Below are 20,141 nucleotides of genomic sequence, written 5' to 3'. Positions count from 1 at the left end.
TGGCATGCAGCCTGTAGTCCCAGCTACGCGGTAGGCTGAGGCAGGAGAATCGCTTGAACCTGGGAGGCAGAGGATGCAGTGAGCCGAGATCGTGCTACTGCACTCCAGCCTGGTGACAGAGTGAGACTTCATCTCAAAAAGAATAATAATCATATGCATGCTGGCTTTCCCGCTAACTGATCGAAATGAATGAATTCTTTTGTCAGTGTTCTGGTCACTCCATATGGACAGAAACCCCCTGGGAGAAGGACCAATGCCTTCCAGCCTGGAGCTCTGTGGGCTGCCCCTCACTCCTGCTGTCTCCTCTCACCCCCACCTTCATCACAGCTGTTGGATGGGACCACAGCAGGACATCTTCAGGGTCCGCCTTGTTTTGGCAGAGGGGCCCTGGCGTATCTTAGTACGGCACGCAGACACTTGTGAGTGGCCACCACTAGTCCTCCACATTGCCATTTACACACGTCTCCCTCCTAGCCAGGGCCACTCACAAGTGTGCCTAACTTGGCAATTTTTTTTTTTTTTAAATTGAGATGGGAGTTTCTCTCTTGTTGCCCAGGCTAGAGTGCAACGGCGTGATCTCAACTCACTGCAACCTCCACCTCCCAGGTTCACGCGATTCTCCTGACTCAGCCTCCCGAGTAGCAGCTGGGATTACAGGCATGCGCCACCACACCCAGCTAATTAAAGGCGTGAGCCACCATGCCCGGCCTGCAATTTCTTCCATTCTGGCCTGAGTGACTAGGTTGGAAATGAGTACTGGATAAAGTTCTGGTTTGACTTTGATGCATGTGGCTATTCTTATCACCACCCACAGCCAGCACCTGGACCACAGAGAAGCTCCCAGGGCACTTTCACCTTCTGGAGTGGCAGTGCCCAGGACCACAAGCACTCACCTTCAGAGCCCTTCTGCTTCCGCTCCACCTCCCTGCGGTACTCCTCCAGCTCGCGGTCTGTGAGCGTGGTGAAGGGGTTGGGGCCCGTGGTGCTCACGATGACGTGGGGCTGGTACTCCTTCTCAATGATTGCCTTGGAGGCCGTCACCAGCTCTCCCTGTGGATGAAAGGCATGTCTGGTCTGCAGGAGCCCAGTCCAGCGGGGACTCTCCCTCCTCCCAGGCAGGCTACAGGCAGGGCAGGGACAGGAGGCTTTCCAGGAGCAGACACCCTTGAGACTGCACTGCCATGGGCCTGAGGCCTAAGCTGAGCTGCAGCCTTCAGTGGTAGATACGGAAACACAGGTCAGTGCCACGATGAACAGACATTAACCGCAGAAGAAATCCTACAGAGCCTTCCAGGTTTCAGAAGCAAAAGCCCAATGCAGACCCAAGAGCACAGAGCACCTCAGGGAGGGTGCCCGCTACTCCTCTCTGTCGAACAGAAGAGGAAAAGGCCCTTTCCTGTTACTGTTTAAAAGTCAGTAACTTTTCCTCATGACATCAGAAACTGTCACAAGCTACAACATAAGGCATGCTCAGAGCTTTGCTTATATTCTAAGAGCACAGGTAAGTTCTGTTCTTTTGACTATGGTTAGTTTATAACTAGTTCCTGGAATTTATCCCAAAACATTCAGAGATAACAAAATGTCCCAAGACACCAGTGTTTAGCTGAGGAATTTGGAAAACTGAACATTTGTACCAAAGAAAACAAGAAGAAAGCAAAGCGAAGCACAAAGGCGGCTCACAGATCACACCAATCTTAAAGCAGGAGGGAGCCTGAGGCCAACACAGTGGGCCGGGTGGGTGTCAGGGGTGAGGTCCACTCACAGCCACCTGCCCCAGCACAGTGCTGTGCCCACAGTGCAGCCTGATTGGGCCAGGGGCAGGAAAATGTCCCTCAATTCCCTGGAGCTCTTTTCCTTTTTTTTTTTTTTTTTTTGAGATGGAGTCTCGCACTGTTGCACAGGCTGGAGTGCAGTGGCACAATCTCAGCTCATGGCAAGCTCCACCTCCCGGGTTCACGCTATTCTCCTGCTTCAGCCTCCTGAGTAGCTGGGACTACAGGCGCCCGCCACCACACCCGGCTACCCTGGAGCTCACTTCTAAGACAGTTACCCAGCACTTACACACATGCACATGACTGAACGACAGCTTCCAAAACCAAATAAAAACAGGAGAATCCACAATTCTTTGAATGCCAGGCCTGGTCCTTTAGTGTTCCTCTCAGTGAGGGGTGAACACCAGAGATAAAGAGTGTCCTAGCAGGACTGACTTGGGAAATTCAACTCACCCGGGCTGACTGCTCCTCAAGCAGAGACGGGGGAGCCTGGATTGACTGGGATGGGCTGAGGGGTTACCAACTAGCATGCTGCGTACCCGGTGCTGACTAGTGACAAAGAGCCCAGAGCCCCAGGAGGGACAGATGGACTGCTGGAATAGGCAACCTTTGCCCGGGAGACTCTCGACAGTCAACAGGTCAAGGGGAACCCTCTTCTGAACCAGGTCTGACTTGAGGCCCATTGACTTTTCATTAAGAAGCTGCCCTACCTCACCAAGACAGGAAACTGAGTCCTGTCTGCCATGTGTTAGCTCTGTGGCCTGAGCCAAGTCTTTCCCTGACCAGAGGCCTGCCTCACTATCTGAAGGAGGACCGGCTGGGCTGTCCACTGCTAAGAGCCCTCACACGATGGCACCCTAGAGACGGTATCCCAGCAAAGGCAGTTTGGCTGGCTGCACCTGCATCCTGATATCACTGCCAATGAAATGAGAAGGTGACACAAGAGATACGCTTAAGTTCATTTCAATCAAATGATTAAAATCAGTAAAGGTATCAAATATCAAGAATCAACTATCAGGCCAGGCACAGTGGCTCACACCTGTAATCCCAGCACTTTAGGAACCTGAGGCGGGTAGATCACCTGAGGTCAGGAGTCAAGAGCACCCTGGCCAACACAGCGAAAACCCGTCTCTACTAAAAATACAAAAAAGTTAACCAGGCATGGTGGTGGGCACCTGTAATCCCAGTTACTGGGGAGGCTGAGGCAAAAGTATCACTTTAACACGGGAGGCAGAGGTTGAGGTGAGCCGAGACTGCGCCACCGCACTCCAACCTGGGCGAGAGAGCAAGACTCCGTCTCAAACAAACGAACAAAAAGAATCGACTATCAGCCAGGCACCACAGCTCATGCCTATAATCCCAGCAGTTTGGGAGGCCAAGACAGAAGAATTGCTTGAGCCCAGGAGTTCAAGATCAGCCTGGGTAACATAGTGAGACCTCATCTCTACAAAAAATTTAAAAATTAGCCAGGTGTGGTGGCATGCACCTGTAGTCCAGCTACTGAGGAGGCTGAGGTGGGAAGATTCCTTTGGCCTGAGAGGTAGAGGCTGCAGTGAGCCATGATTGCACCACTGCACTCCAGGCTGGGCCACAGAGTAAGATGCTGTCTCAAAATAAAAATAAAAATCCATTGGCACAGAGACACCAAAGCCCTTGTTCCCAATTGTGATGCCCCAAAGGACAAGCGGGGCTCTCTCATACTGACAGAGCTGAAGCCCGAGGCACAGTGCAGCAGGTCCCTGCCTCCAGTGGTGGAGAGCGCCCTCCTCCAAAGACCACAGCTAAAGGCCAAGCTGCTGTCAAGACTAGTTACGGGAACAGAGAATCACATTCCTCTGCAAGAAAGGACACAGAGCAATGACTGAGATGCAGAGAAACATATGCCACTCATGGGCAACCCAGGCAGGAAACCAAGATGTACCTAGCTTCCCCTCCTGCCACTCCCCTCACCTTCCTGTCACCTGACAAGGCTCTAAGGCAAAACACAGGCCCAGTAACACTTTCCATACTTGACTGAGGCAGCCTGGGTGGAACAACAGCTCTGCCTGAGGTTGTGCAAACTGTGCTAGCGGCTGACCTCTCTGACCATCAGGTTTTCATCTACAAGCAGGGCCGACTTGGATCTGGACTGGCATTCCCAGTGCTGGACCATGCACAGGTTAGGTGCTCAACACAGGTCAGTGAGAGAATCCGAGGGCTGAGCTTACTGCCCTTCTGCATTTCTACCACACAGCATGAATGGTGGCAGGGAACACAGCCCCCGGTGAGGTGCACATGGGAACACAGAGTCCTTCCCTGGGCTGAACAGCTTGCAGTATAGACACACATCTTCATCTCTAATCCTTCATTTCACTTAAAATTGAATCCAGAAGGCAGCCAAAATTATTTCAGGTTATGCCAGATAAGGTGGCTCACACCCTAAAATCCCAGCATTTTGGGAGACTGAGTCAGGTGGACTGCTTGAGCTCAGGAGTTTGAGACCAGCCTGGGCAACATGGCCAAAACCAGTCTCTACAAAAAAATACAAAAATTAGCCAGGTGTGGTGATGTGCACCTGTAGTCTCAGCTACTCAGGAGGCTGAGGTGGGAGGAGGGAGGATTGCTTGAGCCTGCGAAGCGGAGGTTGCAGTGAGCCAAGAGAGCCCAACCACACTCCAGCCTGGACAACAGAGTGAGACCCTGTCTCAAAAAATACAAATATATGTATATGTATTTCAGGTTACATGTTATGACACCCAAAGGAAAGTCAACACAGCCTTCGGCTGGGCTTAGAACTCCTGTTTGAACTCCGACTCACTGTCCCTTCTTCTGTCAGAAGGCAACACTTGCACTGTGCGAATGGCCATTGCCAGTGAGGGAGAAATGAAAGGCAAAGGAAAGTCCCTTCCAGAAAATTCCCAGCTCCCTAAGTCCCAAATACCCGTTCCTCAGGTTCTCAGATGGGAAGTAGGTATCTACGTGCTCGCCGCGCTGGAGAGGGGAGTGTGGAGGACACAGTCCTCCTTGCTTGGTCAAGGAAAAATTCAACTTCTTTTTTTTTTTTTTTTTTTTTTTTTTTTTTTTTTTTTTTGAGACGGAGTCTCGCTCTGTCGCCCAGGCTGGAGTGCAGTGGCGCGATCTCGGCTCACTGCAAGCTCCGCCTCCCGGGTCTACGCCATTCTCCTGCCTCAGCGTCCCGAGTAGCTGGGACTACAGGCGCCCGCCACCTCACCCGGCTAGTTTTTTGTATTTTTTAGTAGGGACGGGGTTTCACCGTGTTAGCCAGGATGGTCTCGATCTCCTGACCTTGTGATCCGCCCGTCTCGGCCTCCCAAGGTGCTGGGATTACAGGCTTGAGCCACCGCGCCCGGCGAAAAATTCAACTTCTTAACATGCAGCGCCATGTTCCAAAAGGAGCAAGACTGTCTGTGCTTTGAGGTTCACATGAAAGGAAGTGGAACAATCGCCCTGTAAAGGACTCCCATGGAGCCAAAGCACATTCTCACCAAAAAGAGGGTATTTTAGCCAGTGTGGGATAAACACCAAGGGTGCAAAAGTGAACTTCAGATACAAGGAGGCAGAGAAAACACAAAGCTGAAACAAGGATTTCTGTCCAGGGGGTCAACCTCTCTTCCTATGGGGTCAGTGTACAGTGGTATTCTCTGCTAATTACACCTGGATGCAGCACTCGCAGCGAGCATGGTGTTCAGAAGGTAGAGACCCTACCTCTGTCGTTCAGGAAACACCCAGGTGACTGTGACACACACCCACATCTGAATATCACTGGGACAGAGCACACAAAGCTGTAACTGGTGGTTGAACACGGCGACCCAGGCTGCTTTCTGGAGAGCCCTAACAAGGTCCTCAGTGCTGCCCTCATGTGGGCTCTACACAGCAGGCCAGCTGGGCTCATGGCCTGCACAGCCCTCACACACCTGAGAGAAAGAATAACTGACAAGACGGCAACAAAGTGCCAAAAGATGAAAAACAAGCAACAGGCAGAGTCATCTTTCTCCCCTGCTATGAGAAGTTCTTCCAAGAATGGCAGCCGGAAGTATGCTCTAAGCACAGGGAAAAACAGGACCTGTGGAATTAATAGGTAAATATGCAAAATAATGTTATTAGCAGGGATTAGACAGGAATACAGAATCTTTGCTACAAACCCGCTTCTATATGGGAACTGGAACACCACTAAAGTGACATGTGCATCTGAATGAAGGTGTGTCAAGTGAAAGAGACGGTTCTGGAAATTTCCTTTGACAAGAATATAAACATGCCTCTCAGCTAAGACTCAACCATGCGGTCAGGCACTTTCTGCCCAGGGCACCAGCTCCTGCACACTAGCAGCCTAATGCTTAGGGAAGGTTTCCTTCTATGAGGGTGGGTTCAGACAGATCTTCCACCTACTGCACACACTAGGTACGCATGCACAGAGGGAAATTACGATGTGGGGTTTCAAACTCTCCTAAGTCTTTCTGCTCTGCGGCATTTAAAAATGTTATTTAGGGTTTATTTTTGAGGTAAATAAATACATTTTATCAACAAGGGCTGACAAAGACTGTCTGAATTCCCATTCCTCTGAAATGACATCTTTCAATGATATGACCTCCAGTGGCTACATTCATGACATTTACAGCCAAAGCTGAACCAGCAAGTGTGGAAGGGCACTCAGGAGTGGCCGCTGCCAACAGCAACAGACTGCCCAGAAGAGCCTGTCTGCAGTGAGCACCGTGGAGAAGGCAAAGTCCCGTGCGGAACTGCGGAAACGCACCACGTCGCTCAGACTGGCCATTTCTCAGCAACAACTTCGAATGCTGGAGATGATCATCACACCTCATACCAAATGTTTTAATTAAAGAATCGAGCAGGTGGAACAGAACCTTCTGTACAATCTCACAAACAGTTTAAAGAGCCATTTGAAGCTACTTCAGTAACTAAGACAATGCCTGAAGAGAGGAGACAGGGAGAGGGGAGGGGAGGGGAGCAAGGCGCATAGACAGGTAGTAAGGACAGGGCAGTGAGTACCTTTCTAAAAGAGAGAGATTTAGCGGGACTAAAGGTCTGCTCTGTAAGCTCGAGCCCTTCGATAGTTTCCGTACAGTCAGAGAGAGGTGCATCCTGAAACAGTAAACTGAGTCACCAGAGCACACCAGGCCCAGCCTGTGAAATATCAGCTGAGAGCACAGGATGGAGCTGGCTAAGAGCATGCAGCAGGGACAGCTGTCAACAGTAAATGTGGTGGTGATGATGGCAGGACGTGCAGACACTGAACACGAAACCAGGACCACGGCTGGCCAAATCCAACAATCGTCTACCCCTGCAGAGTCAGGTGTTAAAGCATTAGGTGGCATATTAGTTTTCAGAGATAACTACTTACACAATTATCTTCAATTATCTTCAATGCCACAAGGCAGAGTCATTTTGTAGAAACGTGTGTGAATGTGCACCACATTTACAGGCACCCAGCCCTCTGCAACCCAAGCAGCACTTTGTTGCAGACAGCAATATGTACCACAACAAGAGTCCCTTAAACCCGCCCTCTCCTAGCACCTTACACAGAATGCTGCTGAACCCGGGCCAAATCTAAGCCCCAAAGCTGGTGGTGTATGTGCCACCCTCATATATGCATGCATTACAAGGGGCGGGACCAGACGGGTGGACACAGCCCTCAGCATGCTCGCTCCATCTAGAACTCAAGGAAAAGTGCCTGGACTATTTCTCATCATGAAGGTTTTAACAAAGGTAACTGGTTGCCTAGAATACTTACCTCATAAAGTCACTCTCTCAATTTCAGAATAACTTTGGAGAAGGCAGTCACACAGCCACCACCCACTAATGTCAGAGACACTCTGGGCTCTCACCTGGACGAGGCTCCTGTCCATCACTACACCACACAAAACCTGGGACTGAGGGCCAGCCGTCTTAATGTCCTGTAAATTCTGCTCTCGGATCTGAGGATAGGAAGGAGAGGCACATATCAGCGGTCCTGAGCAGCCATGCTGCCTGGGAGCCATGCTGCTATGCACTTGGGCCCCAGCCACATGGAAGCTACACTTCAGCTCTCCCCGTGCCCTACGCAGGCAGGATGGCCCCATGTGTTCTGAGTGAGCGCCATGCCCGCTTAGTGGGGTGTTGGTCTGCAGGGATGGAGACTATTCCCAGCTCCCCACATCTTTCAGATGCTTGAGCAGGGCACCTATCTCTCACTATCATTAACTTGGTGTCATTAACACTCTCTGCATGTCCGTTGTCTAGTGATGTGAGCACTGGCAGGGCTCCTGCTCTGATAAACCAAATGCCACTCACAAGTCTTTGAACGAACCCTGAAAATCAGGGACAGGAGTCTGCTCTTGTTAAGAACAGGTTTTGCAGCTTCCAGTTCTGACCTGTGAGCAAACATCAGTTCACGAATCCACAGGGCCCAAACAAAATGTCTGCTGCTCATACTTCACCCCGCTGGCAGAACAGCAGCAGTGGGAAGAGATGGCTTCAGTTACAACAGTGGCAACAACAGCAGATGTCCTCTGCTAGAAGCAAGCACACCCCCCCCCAAACCAAAGCAGCTGGCATCCCTTCCAATCCCACACCCAAGCCCCTACTGAGTGCCGACGCAGGACACACCTTGTTCCTCATCTCCTGGACCTCTTTTGGATTAGTGTTCAATGGAACAAACAGGTTAGGGACAGCAGAGGTGGAAGTTCTATGTCCATCCTCTTTAGTCCACTGTAATATCAAGAACAGTTGAAAAGTCAGAATTATGACAACAATAAGTGACACAGCATCCAATCTATCCAGTTTATCTCACATCTGGTCATGCACTGAACATCACAGAGAGGAATGAATCAATGACCACATCTTCTGGGTCACTCAGCAGAGTCGCCATGGGAGCAGGATGCAGCCACATGAAGACCAGTTAATAGTGGAAGTCAAAGTCATGACTGATGGAAAAGGACCATCTGGAAAGCCCAGCTGAATCTGGGTCACAACGTAGGCTGATGACAGAGCTGAGCCCCATAACCCTGGGACCAGCAGGGGAGGCCCCTCAGAGACCATTGGTTCACCGCTCTGAAAATCATCCAACACCAAAGCCAACTGGAAGCATGAGATGACAGGGTCATGAAAAGCAATGTGATGCTGCTACCCAGGGGTAGGGAGGAGCCTGCACCGTGAGGCAAGAGTGGGCATCACCAAAGTTTTGTGTTAAAATAAATGACAGCATCAGAATGCACTGTCTGCGTAACTATTTCAACCCAAGAAAATTACTGTACGGACACTTACACAGTAGCTACCTGGAAGAAGAGTTTGGTGATGTCGAATATTTTATATAACTTAATATTTTTGAGTGTTACAAAAATATCCCAAACAAACTTGAAGCGCTTCATGAGTCCTTAATATTTAAAGGCTGTTTTAGTATCAGTGCATCTCGGCAGCATGCTCAGCCTTCCACTCATAATTTTTTTTTGGATCTCCAATCAAATTTGAGATTTTTCATCAAATTCTAAGGCATGAGTAAGCACTGAACATTAAAACAAGCCCATCTTCGAGAGCAAATGTTATGCCTTTCAGAATACTTTCGAGAGGCAGTAAGATAGCCATAAACCATACAACTTTAAAAAAAAGCAACAAAACCATCAAATGCTGAGCCACTGCGAGGAGAGTGTGGAATGGGCATGGAGCTGTGGGTACTCACTGATGGTTATCTTCTCAGATAAAAACAACTCCAGCGTTTTATTAAAAATAATTTTCAGTCAAAACATTCAAACAGCAACCTCAGAAACTCGAACACATTTGAAAAAGTAACAACAGTCATTATAAATGAAAAGATACCAACCTGGGAGCACTGCATGGAATCTGTATCCCTCCAGAACAGTAAGAAACAAATTTAAATGCGGAGCAAGGCCTCCCCTTGGATGTACACATTGACTAAAAGGCCTAAAGTGACTTCGTTGTTTTGCAAGCTAATGGTAAATAAAGCTCGCGCTGCTGCCTGAACACTTGGGGAAAATTCCTCATGACAACTCAGCACTGTGCTTCACATCAGCCACAGAAAGGTGTTTTGGGTTTTTTTTGTTTTTTGTTTTTTTTAATAAGGCCCACTTCCTTTAACAAGTGAAACAACTAAAAAATAAACAAATGAAAGAAAAGGGGAAGACAGGAAGGGGGGGAAAGGAGACAAGGAGGGAGGAGAGAAGAGGAGAGACGCACTCCCACGCTCGGAGCCCCACGGCCACACAGGGTCCCTGCCCAGGTGCCATGGCCGCTCAGGAGCACAGAGGCTTCTCACCAACTGCATCAGGAAAACACCAGGACCACCTGGGGAAGACACAACTTTTTTCTTTAAATAAATCTATAAAGCAAAGCACTGTTAGAAGGGGAAAAGAAAGCCCCGCTTTATGTATTTGGTTGCCCAGGTTTTAGGAGCATCGAATCTAACTTCAACTGAACTCCTAATGAACTAGTCATGCATAGATGAGTCTGCTTCAGCCTCTGTCTCCTCCATTCCAGGCGCTTCTGGAAATGGGCCTCTTCTACGGTTTAAAGCAGAGCTGGGTGGACTATTAGAGGTAGGTTACAGGAGGAGTAAAGACCGATCTTCAGAGGAGGTCTCAGTACCACGACATGGGAGCACCTCTCAGGGCAAACAGTAACTGAGCGGCATTACCGCTGAAACGAAGCACCCTTGCAGCGTCTGTCGCTGGTGCCTGCAGATGGCCTGCGCTGCACTTGGGTCATGCCGCACCCAGCAGGAGTCAGAAGATGACTCACTACTATGGCCGTCTACTCACATGCAACAGTCCATGCAGAGGGCAGCTGGGGGTGTGCATTCGGAGGCTTTGGGATAGAAAGCAGGGGAGTAACACTAAGGGCAGGGGACAAGGGTCAGCAGAGAACACGCCAGGGAGCCACGAGGGAAAACTGCTTAAGAAAACACTGAAGACTTAAAGAAGAAACTTTAGTGACTTGAAACCACTGGAGTCCACAACACTAAAATATCAGGTTTAGGACTGAAGTGTCTTTTTGTGCATGAAATATTAAGAGTCCCTGAATACAATTTGAATTAAATCAGAAGAGCTCCTATTTGTAGGTTAATACATGTACACTATTTTGTATTTCTGCTATATACGGAGATACACTGGAACTACTGCAGAGTCACATTACATCTTAAGCAGTTTCAAGCAGACAGTATTACCCGGATTTGAGTAATGCATTCAGCGGACTTAGGTTCAGAACTACAAGAAAGTGAATAAGGAAGGTTCGCTTTACACCTGGGTCAGAAAGGCTGGATTCCCAAAGCCTCCGAAGCCCCAGCTACCCAACTTGCTCTACATCATCTAACTATGAACAGTAAGGTAGGCACAGACCAAGCAGTTGGTAATACAGCTTGGCACGCAGACACCGGACGAGAGAGACTGCAGCAAGGGTTTCACGTGATCGTGTGTAATGTTCGTCCACACCTTAGTCTTCGACTTGGGACTGCTTCCATTCTGCCCCTCCTCGGAAGCTTCATCGCCCCGGCCAGAGTTCAGCCATCTTGTCTTCTCCCGCTGCTGCTTCTGAAAACTGTGTCTGAGAGGGGAGCAAGTGCCCGAATCACCGTCACTACCAAAGGAGTAACCTGTGACACTAGCAGGAACTTCCACATCGCTGTATTTTTTAGACTTCTCTCTCAGAGCAGGGTATCGATAAGGGTAGCCAGTTCTGTAGCCCTAGGGTCCAAGGAGAGTGAAAGACAGTCAATATTCCAGATCTCAAAACAGGGTTTCACTTTGGAAAATCATGTGGAAATATCCACAAAAGTTGAACACATGCATACCCTATGACTCAGCAATTCCACTCCTAATTTTATACCCAACAGAAGCAAACGTGTTCACCAAAAAGCCAGGTACTAAAATGTGAAGAGCAACCCTACTCCTCGTAAACCACAGTTGGAAACAACCCAAAAGTCCATCCGTACAAGAGATGGATAGTGTACTGTCTTCATAAGATGGCCTAGAGAAACACAATGTGCTCTAAACCAACCACGTGGATGACTCTCCTGAAGGCAAAGCTGAGTGAGAGAGACCAATCTGCAAAAAACATAGACCATGTAACTCCATTCATTGAAAGTGCAGAAGATGCAAAACAACCTTTGTTTTGGTTGTCCTGGGAGACAGGACAGTTGTCACCCCTGGGATGGGACAAGTGAACTGAAGGAGGTGCTGGGGATGTTCTGAGGTGCTGCTACTGTTGCTCTTATTGACTGCTGGTTATACAGAGGGTTCAGTTTTTAAAAATTAACAAACTGAACACTTGCGGTAGGTGTACTCTCTTGCTTACATATCTCAGCAAAAAATTAAAGTTGAACACCCAAACAGGGCTTACATGCTGCCAGCTACTGTGCAGGTTATATTCATCAACCTACTTAATAGATTTTTACCTCTTAAGTTACAGTTTAAATACTGTGGTAATCTTTAGGTAAGTAAGGTAAATAAGTATACTCATGACAACTGGTTCTCAGCAAAATTACTTTACATCTGAAATACAACAACATTCAAATTCACCTCCAGCTCTGCCTCATGACCATGTGCTCTGTGGTAAAAGACGGCCCCACTTACTTCACACTTCTACTGGACCAACTCGTCTGCAGAGTCCTCCCACAGACAGCATCTCTAAGGGCAAGGACGGTGTCCTCTGCATGTCTCCTGGCCAGTGCTTAGCACTTGTTAAGTGTGACAGATAGACTTCATAGTGGCCCCAGGCCCCCAGCTCCTATAATCCCCTCCCACCTTGAGCATGGGTGAGATGTCTGACTTGCTTCTAAGTAGTAGAATTCACAAAAGGTGATGACGGGCTATATCACAGAAGAGTGTAGCGCCTGTCTTATAAGAGTCTCTCTCTCCACTGCTGGATCTGAAGAAGCAAAGCTGCCAAGAATGCTTCAGCCCTAAGAAAAGGAATTCTGTCCGCAGTCTAGAAGAGCCTGGATGTGGATCCTCTGAGTCAAGTCTCATGATGAGAACCAGCCCTAGCCAACACCCTGAATGCAGCCTTTATGAGACCCTAGGTTGAGTTCGCTGTGCCTGGACTCCTGCTCCATAGAAGCTGGGAAATAAATGGCTGCTGCTCGAAGCCGCCAGGTCTGTAGTGATTTGTTGCACAGCACAGACAGGTAATACAGGGGATGCCAAAGAGCTGTCTGCTAAACAACCTATCAGATTCGCACCTGAACCAAGTCACTCACAGCACCTTCACAATACATCACAAGAGAATTAGGACTTGGAAGGACTGCATGGGGCCAGACATACAGGAAACTTCAGTGGCCTGTGCCCTGCTGGCTACGGTACTCTAGAAACATACCTCTCAATTCAGAATTCTCTCTCCCCTCTGCTCTTTATGGGGGGCCACCTTCATTACTAATCACTCTTTCAATATATTTTTTTAATTTTTTTTAATTTAATTTTTTTTTCAAGACAGAGTCTTACTCTGTTGCCCAGGCTGGAGTGCAGTGGCGCCATCTTGGCTCACTGCAACCTCCACCTCCCGGGTTCAAGCGATTCTCCTGCCTCAGCCTCCCGAGTCGCTGAGATTACAGGCACGTGCCACCACACCCAGCTAATTTTTTGCATTTTTAGTAGAGATGGAGTTTCACTGTGTTAGCTAGGACGGTCTCAATCTCCTGACCTCATGAGCTGCCTGCCTTGGCCTCCCAAAGTGCTGGGATTACAGACATGAGCCACCATGCCCGGTCCCCCATAATTTTATTTATTTATTTAATTTTTTTTTTGAGATGGAGTCTTTTTTGAGATGGAGTCTTGCTCTGTCACCCAGGCTGGAGTGCTGTGGCTCGACCTTGGCTCACTGCAACCTCTGCCTCCCGGGTTCAAGCGATTCTTCTACCTCAGCCTCCTGAGTAGCTGGGATTACAGACACCCTCCACCATACCTGGCTAATTTTTGTAAAGAAGGGGTTTCACCATGTTGGCCAGGCTGGTCTTGGACTCCTGGCCTGAGGTGATCCGCCTGCCTTGGCCTCCCAAAGTGCTGGGATGACAGGCATGAGCCACCATGCCTGGCCTACATTTTTTTAAAAAGGTAATAACAATCACTAATGGAGTTGTTTTGGGTTTTATTTTCATAATTATCCTCAGAAAGATAAGGTAAATGTCTGTACTGGCAATTTTCCCATTTCTGAGCATGCTTTGTTGAGGAATAATAAAAGATAATGACTCTGCCATAAAGACTATCTGCAAAAAAAAACACAGTTCTTATTAATTCAAGTTTCCTCTTGCTTAAAAAGAGCCAGGACTCAGTAATCTCCCTAACTTCAGAATAAACCACCCAGGACTCATCAACATCATTTTTTCCTGACACCATACGGATTTTTCTTTATTCTTCCCCTTTAAACGCTGTTAAACCAAAACCAGAAGTAATACTCAGACCTCAGAACTACTACCTGGCTTGTAGTTAAAAACATGGCTTTGGGTCAGGCATGGTAGTTTGCACCTGTAATCCTAGCACTTTGGGAGGCTGAGGTGGGAGGACTGCTTGAGCCCAGGAGTTCAACACCAGCCTAGGCAACATGATGAGATCCTGTCTCTACCAAAAAAAGAAAGAAAGAAAAAAAAATATATGGATTTGTTCCTTCTTTGAGAAACGGAAATTGTATCTTGACTTTCTTTTGCGGGGGGAACAATTTAGCATTTTTTTCTAACTGTAGAAGTTCAAATGAAATATATCTCTCTTTTTGAAATTTTTTTATTTTTTGTGGAGAGGAGTCTTGCTATGTTGCCCAGGCTGGTCTCAAGCTCCTGGTCTCCCACCTCAGCCTCCTGAAGTGCTGGGATCACAGGTGTGAGCCACTGTGCTCGGCTGCAATATATATTATAGTGTGGAAATTGGCAACTATTCTCTACTTAGTTATTAGCAAACAACATATATGCCAATCCCAATGCTAAATTAAAACATGGACTATGATTAGTGATTCCTGTCTAGTTTATTTCTCATAAATAATATGGCCTTCTAATATTAAAACAATCTGTACACATTAAGGACACTGAATAAACATTCATCATGCTTTTTGTAATGAATGTTTTACTTATTAATCATTCATCCTTCTCTTCCTTCCCTACCAAATCAGAGTTTCTGCTCGATTTTGACCTTCCCCTCTAGGATGTGCTTTCAGCGCAGTCTCTGGTGGCTGCTGTGCATTCTGAACCCCTCTCTCCCCTTCCTTACACTGACTTTAAGTAGAAGAGCAGCGAAATGTTGCCGTATTTACCAGGAGGCAGGGACTGTGTGACTGGGCCAACCCCAGCCCTCCTCACCTTGTGCAGCCATGCTGAATGACCTGGCTCCTGACACACACCTGGGCCATGGCTGCCCCACTCTCAAGCTTTCTCCAGCTGTGAGTTCCTGCAGCTTCACTACCCTGGCTGGCCACCCAACTCTAAGTGCTTCTTCAGCCTTCTTTGTGAGTTCTTGCTCCTCTTCCTACTTCCTTGACCAATCAGCACCCACCTCTGCCTGCAAGCTCTCATCATGCCTGTGACTGCACAGATCACAGAGGCAGGGCTCATTTGGGATTCATTTGTCCATTTCTCTTATTAGGTCATAAACTCCTGAGGGCAAGAACTGTGTCCTGTTCATGACTCAATAGTAGACAGTCAATTAATGTAATCAATCTTACTGATTATATGAACTTTGAAAAGTTACGCTAGACTCTGCCTTCTCTGTTCCTCTGTCACTGATTGAGTCTACTCCACTGATTGACTATCGCGCCCAGGCAGAAAACCCTCAGTTTTTCCTTTCTAGCGGACAATATTCATCATGAGTGCAAAGAATTTCAGTAAGAACATTTAACATAGCCTGAATCACACCTATGAATTCTCTTTATTCCAAACCTTCAGGAAAGTTAAACTTCCTGCCTCCTGAAGCCACCCATCTCATCTGTGATCTGTGATCCTGTCCAGTACTGGCCGGCAGCATACAAGGACACTGGCCCCTCTGAGGCCTTTTCCCCACACTGACATGTCCTCACATCTACACCTCTTGAGGTCACGTGGTGTTAGGATGGACCACTGTGACCCCTATCTAAGAGGTCTGATGTGCAGCATGGAAGGGATGTGCTCCGGAGCCCTGTGTCTGATGATGTGGCTGCAGGACTGAGAGCCCAAGGGCAGTGTTCTAACACAGCTCTAGGAACTGAGTAACGATCCTGACAGTCAAGATGAACCTGAAAGGTGCACCATACGGCGCATGTTTCCAGCTCCCCACTCCCACTGTCTGCAGCTGTGCTGTGGCCTCTTCATGCTGTCATCCTTTTTTTCCCCAGGCTTTCAAACTCAGGCTAAGATCCTACCTATTTTTTGAGATCATTTCCAAGGGCGACCTTCCACATAAAATTTTCTCTCCAGTCCTTGCAAAAGAATGAAATTCTTCACAGCAACGCTGTAACACAGAACACATCCTGCGTGTCCTCCTATCACAGTGTGGGCTCACTTTCCTTGTGTGCTGGAGGCCCCACGGGCCTGCCCTCTGGACCATGCCGGGTTCTGTCCCTGCAATAAGCAGCTCAGGGGCTCCCACACTGTGGACAGGGAGTGGATACCCATGTAACACAGTCATCAGGCCCCAAACAGCCAGGACCTGCTGTTAAGGCAAAAGCCTAAGTACCTGACTGACCTATTTCAAAAGCGCCACCTCTCTCGCTTGCTTGTGGGACGGCGGGGACTGAGCTGATGCAGCTGGTCATTCAGCAGTCTATGCATTCTCTGTGCTCTTGTCCCCACTGAGTCCAAACACAAAGGTTATCTTTAAAAAATAAAACAACAGGCCAGGCGCGGTGGCTCACGCCTGTAATCCCAGCACTTTGGGAGGCTGAGGCGGGCAGATCACGAGGTCAGGAGATCTGAAACCATCCTGGCTAACACGGTGAAACCCCGTCTCTACTAAAAATACAAAAAATTAGCCAGGCATGGTGGTGGGTGGCTGTAGTCCCAGCTACTCGGCAGGCTGAGGCAGGAGAATGGCGTGAACCTGGGAGGCGGAGCTTGCAGTGAGCCGAGATCACGCCACTGCTCTCCAGCCTGGGCGACAGAGCGAGACTCTGTCTCAAAAAAAAAAAAAAACAATACCAGGAACACTTCACCTCTATATTTTATTGTAATTTACTGCTTCTTCATGACTTTGAGGGTGAAAATATTCAGATACTGCATAAAGACAGCAATCTCACTTGCTATAAGAACACCAACACTGGTGCTTTTAGACATAAGGTTTATCATCAAGTAGTGGCACCACTCTTACCAGATTATCAAGCATCCGCATGAGGGCTTCAAATTCCTGCTCACCAATCTGCCACTTGGGAAGCGATCCAGTGCCTTCTCCTACAGGAGACCCTGGGGAACGGGACTTGGATTTGTACTTCTCAGGATTCAGCAGGACTAAGTTGTCTGGTCCTCCTGCACTGGCCAGAGTTCGAACCTTTTCCAAAACACACACAGCATAGCTTGAGTTCCTTACTGAGATCAAGAGGGTCAGATGACTTGAATAAAACTGCAGATTTCAAAAGAAACCAAATCTCTAGAGTGTAAGAATAGAAAATGTAGAATGCATAGTGATAGACTGATCACAGGCTTACTTTCAGATGTATTTCTTTAGCATGACAAAAATATTGGGCACCAAAGGTGGCAGAGAAATGAGAAAACACAGCACCTTTCAGGATCCTACAAAGGACTTGGGACCTCACTACACCACAGACATAAGTCAAGAAGCAAAGGGGAGAACATGAACTAAGGGCTGACAGAGCAGAGGGGAACTCACAGCTGTAAGCTGCAGGCAACTCTCTGAGTCTCTACTTCTTTATGCCTGCTTTTTCAAAGAGTACTGTGGAGGGGTCACACGACATCACGTACGAGATGACACACGCTAAGCACCTGATGCCAGGCCTGGTACACACCAGTACTCCATAAACGGTAGTGACTGACATATTTGAAAATTTAAAAATTAGAAATGAAAAGTCCAGTAATCCTTTGCCAACTTCAATCAGTGAAACAGCATTTCTCCTGATCAAGTCCCAAATCCATGAGCTTATCTTTGGCAAAGAGATTGCTCAAAGACTCCTCTCCTACTCGATAAGTATCAAAAAATCTATGTGAACCCCAGACACATCTAAATAAACTGCAGAGTGATTGGAATGGCTGTCCCCTACCTGGATCTCACAGGCAACCACAAGGTTATGGATGTAATAGAAGGCCTCCTCAACGCTCTCTCCAACTGACACGAGCCCATGGTTCCGGAGAATAAGAACCTGAGGGGAAGCAGGAGTGCTCTATGGAGCTGGACAAGAAGACTGGTCCTTTGCTTTACTCTTCTTTCTGCTGTACTTTAAATACCAGATTAGACACCTACTGACCTTGCTTTTAGGCCCCAGATTTTTCTGAATCAAAACTTTTTCCTCTTCATCAACCAGAATGCCATGGTAGTCATGATAAGCCACTTCTCCAAGGGAAAGTGCCTCCGGGGAGATTGGCAAGAGGCCACATTTCATCGCAGAGACCTAGAGACCAAACGGTCGCCATGAAGAAGGAAAAGCCGGGGTTACACAATGACCAATGATATGGTAAATGCTTTCCTCGCAGAAATAAAATAGGAAGGGAAGTGTTTTTGTTCTCTTCTTGAAAACAAATCAATCTATGAACTTAAGACAAACTTGACTTCCAGTGCTAACAATTCACACTTAAAAACAAAATCATCCTTAAACTAGGAGAGCTTCAAAAGAAAATCCACATCTTTCTAGACTTTTTCCCACTGATTATAAGTGCTATGTAAACCTGGATTTAATTATACAATGAGCACTGCATCTAGTGCAAGGAGCAGACCACAGACTCCTCTGAGGACTCAGTACATTTCAAAAGAAGGCTTCCCGTCAGGTATGGTGGCTCACACCTGTAATCCCAACATTCAAGAGGCTAAGGCAGGTGGATCACTTGAGCCCGGAAGTTCGAGGTCAGCCTGGGCAACAAAGGGAGACCCCCGCCTCTACAAATAATATTTTTAAATTAGCCAGATGTGATGGCATGCATCTGTAGTCAAGAGGCTACTCAAGAGGCTGAAGCAGGAGGAATCCTGAACGCAGGAATTCAAAGCCAGCCTAGGCAACATATGAAACCCTCATCTCTTCAAAAAAAAAAAAAAAAAAAAGGAGGAGGTTTTCCAAGTGCTCTAAAGTTTTGTGTACTTTTTATCTTAGGTTGTAGATAACACTGAAACACCTAAAAATTAGATGAAAGCAAATTTATACAAGTTTGTATATATGTAATTATATATATACAATTTATATATAATTTCTTATATAATTTCTCTACATGTATTTAAGTAAAACTGACTCTCAAAGAGAAAAATCTAAGTGTTCATAGAGTCCTTAAGTTTCCTAAAATTCCCCAGAGTGGCCTCAGAATATGCCATTTTTGAAGGTCTTCTAAAGACAACACCTATAGACAGCAACATTATGACCCTAAAGTAACAGGCTCCGAAGATTCAAAAACTATCTTTAGGTACAACAATTCCATACAGAAAAGTTCATCTAAAAAGACAATACCACATTTAACTCCTTCCATAGTATCAGCTCTCATACAAGAAATTTCCTTACCAAGCAAAATTATTTTGATAATTTTAAAAACAGGCTGGACGCAGTGGCTCGTGCCCATAAACCCAGTAATTTGGGAGCCAAGGCGGGCAGATCACTTGAAGCCAGGAGTTCAAGACCAGCCTGGTCAACATGGTGAAACCCCATCTCTACCAAAAAATACAAACATCAGCCAGGTGAAGTGGCACGTGCCTGTAGTCCCAGCTACTCAGGAGACTGAGGTGGGAGAATTGTTTAGAATCCAGGAGGTGGAAGTTGCAATGAGCCAAGATCGTGCCACTGCACTCCAGCCTGGGAGACAGAGTGAGATCCTGTCTCAAAAAAACAAACAAAAACACATTACATGATAGCTGTTCATAACCATACTGTCAAAAGTACCTTTAATACTTCTTGGCCGGGCGCGGTGACTCAAGCCTGTAATCCCAGCACTTTGGGAGTCCGAGACGGGCGGATCACAAGGTCAGGAGATCAAGACCATCCTGGCTAACATGGTGAAACCCCGTCTCTACTAAAAAAAAAATACAAAAAACTAGCCGGGCATGGTGGCGGCACCTGTAGTCCCAGCTACTCGGGAGGCTGAGGCAGGAGAATGGTGTGAACCAGGGAGGCGGAGCTTGCAGTGAGCCGAGATCGCGCCACCGCACTCCAGCCCGGGCGACAGAGCGAGACTCCGTCTCAAAAAAAAAAAAAAAAAAAAAAAAAAAAACTTCTTAAAAATCCATAAACATTTTAGTGGCTGGAGTGACATGCATTCTTCCAGGAAAAAAA

General features: G+C 47.4%; 1 protein-coding gene across 30 annotated transcripts in view; it reads right to left on the bottom strand.

Moving 5' to 3' along the window:
* ADD1 (adducin 1) overlaps positions 1 to 20,141 on the bottom strand; it is a 96,495-nt gene that overhangs the window by 13,643 nt on the left and 62,711 nt on the right. For 8 of the 30 annotated variants that reach the window (XM_074039273.1, XM_074039266.1, XM_005554339.5 and 5 more), the window contains exons 7-13: positions 18,141 to 18,284; positions 17,937 to 18,035; positions 17,033 to 17,209; positions 11,207 to 11,458; positions 8,373 to 8,474; positions 7,613 to 7,702; positions 894 to 1,050 (exon numbers count right to left, since the gene is read on the bottom strand). In XM_074039273.1, coding sequence (XP_073895374.1) covers positions 894 to 1,050; positions 7,613 to 7,702; positions 8,373 to 8,474; positions 11,207 to 11,458; positions 17,033 to 17,209; positions 17,937 to 18,035; positions 18,141 to 18,284 — 1,021 coding nt within the window. Of the gene's footprint in view, positions 1 to 893; positions 1,051 to 6,776; positions 6,870 to 7,612; positions 7,703 to 8,372; positions 8,475 to 11,113; positions 11,459 to 17,032; positions 17,210 to 17,936; positions 18,036 to 18,140; positions 18,285 to 20,141 lie in introns of all 30 variants that reach the window. The other 22 variants (XM_074039262.1, XM_045393174.3, XM_005554334.5 and 19 more) reach the window with 4 other exon arrangements.

The sequence above is a fragment of the Macaca fascicularis genome, chromosome 5 (assembly GCF_037993035.2).
Source record: "Macaca fascicularis isolate 582-1 chromosome 5, T2T-MFA8v1.1".
Classification (NCBI taxonomy): Eukaryota; Metazoa; Chordata; class Mammalia; order Primates; family Cercopithecidae; genus Macaca; species Macaca fascicularis.
Note: the sequence above shows the minus strand (reverse complement) of the source record. Positions and strands in the feature narration are given on the sequence as shown.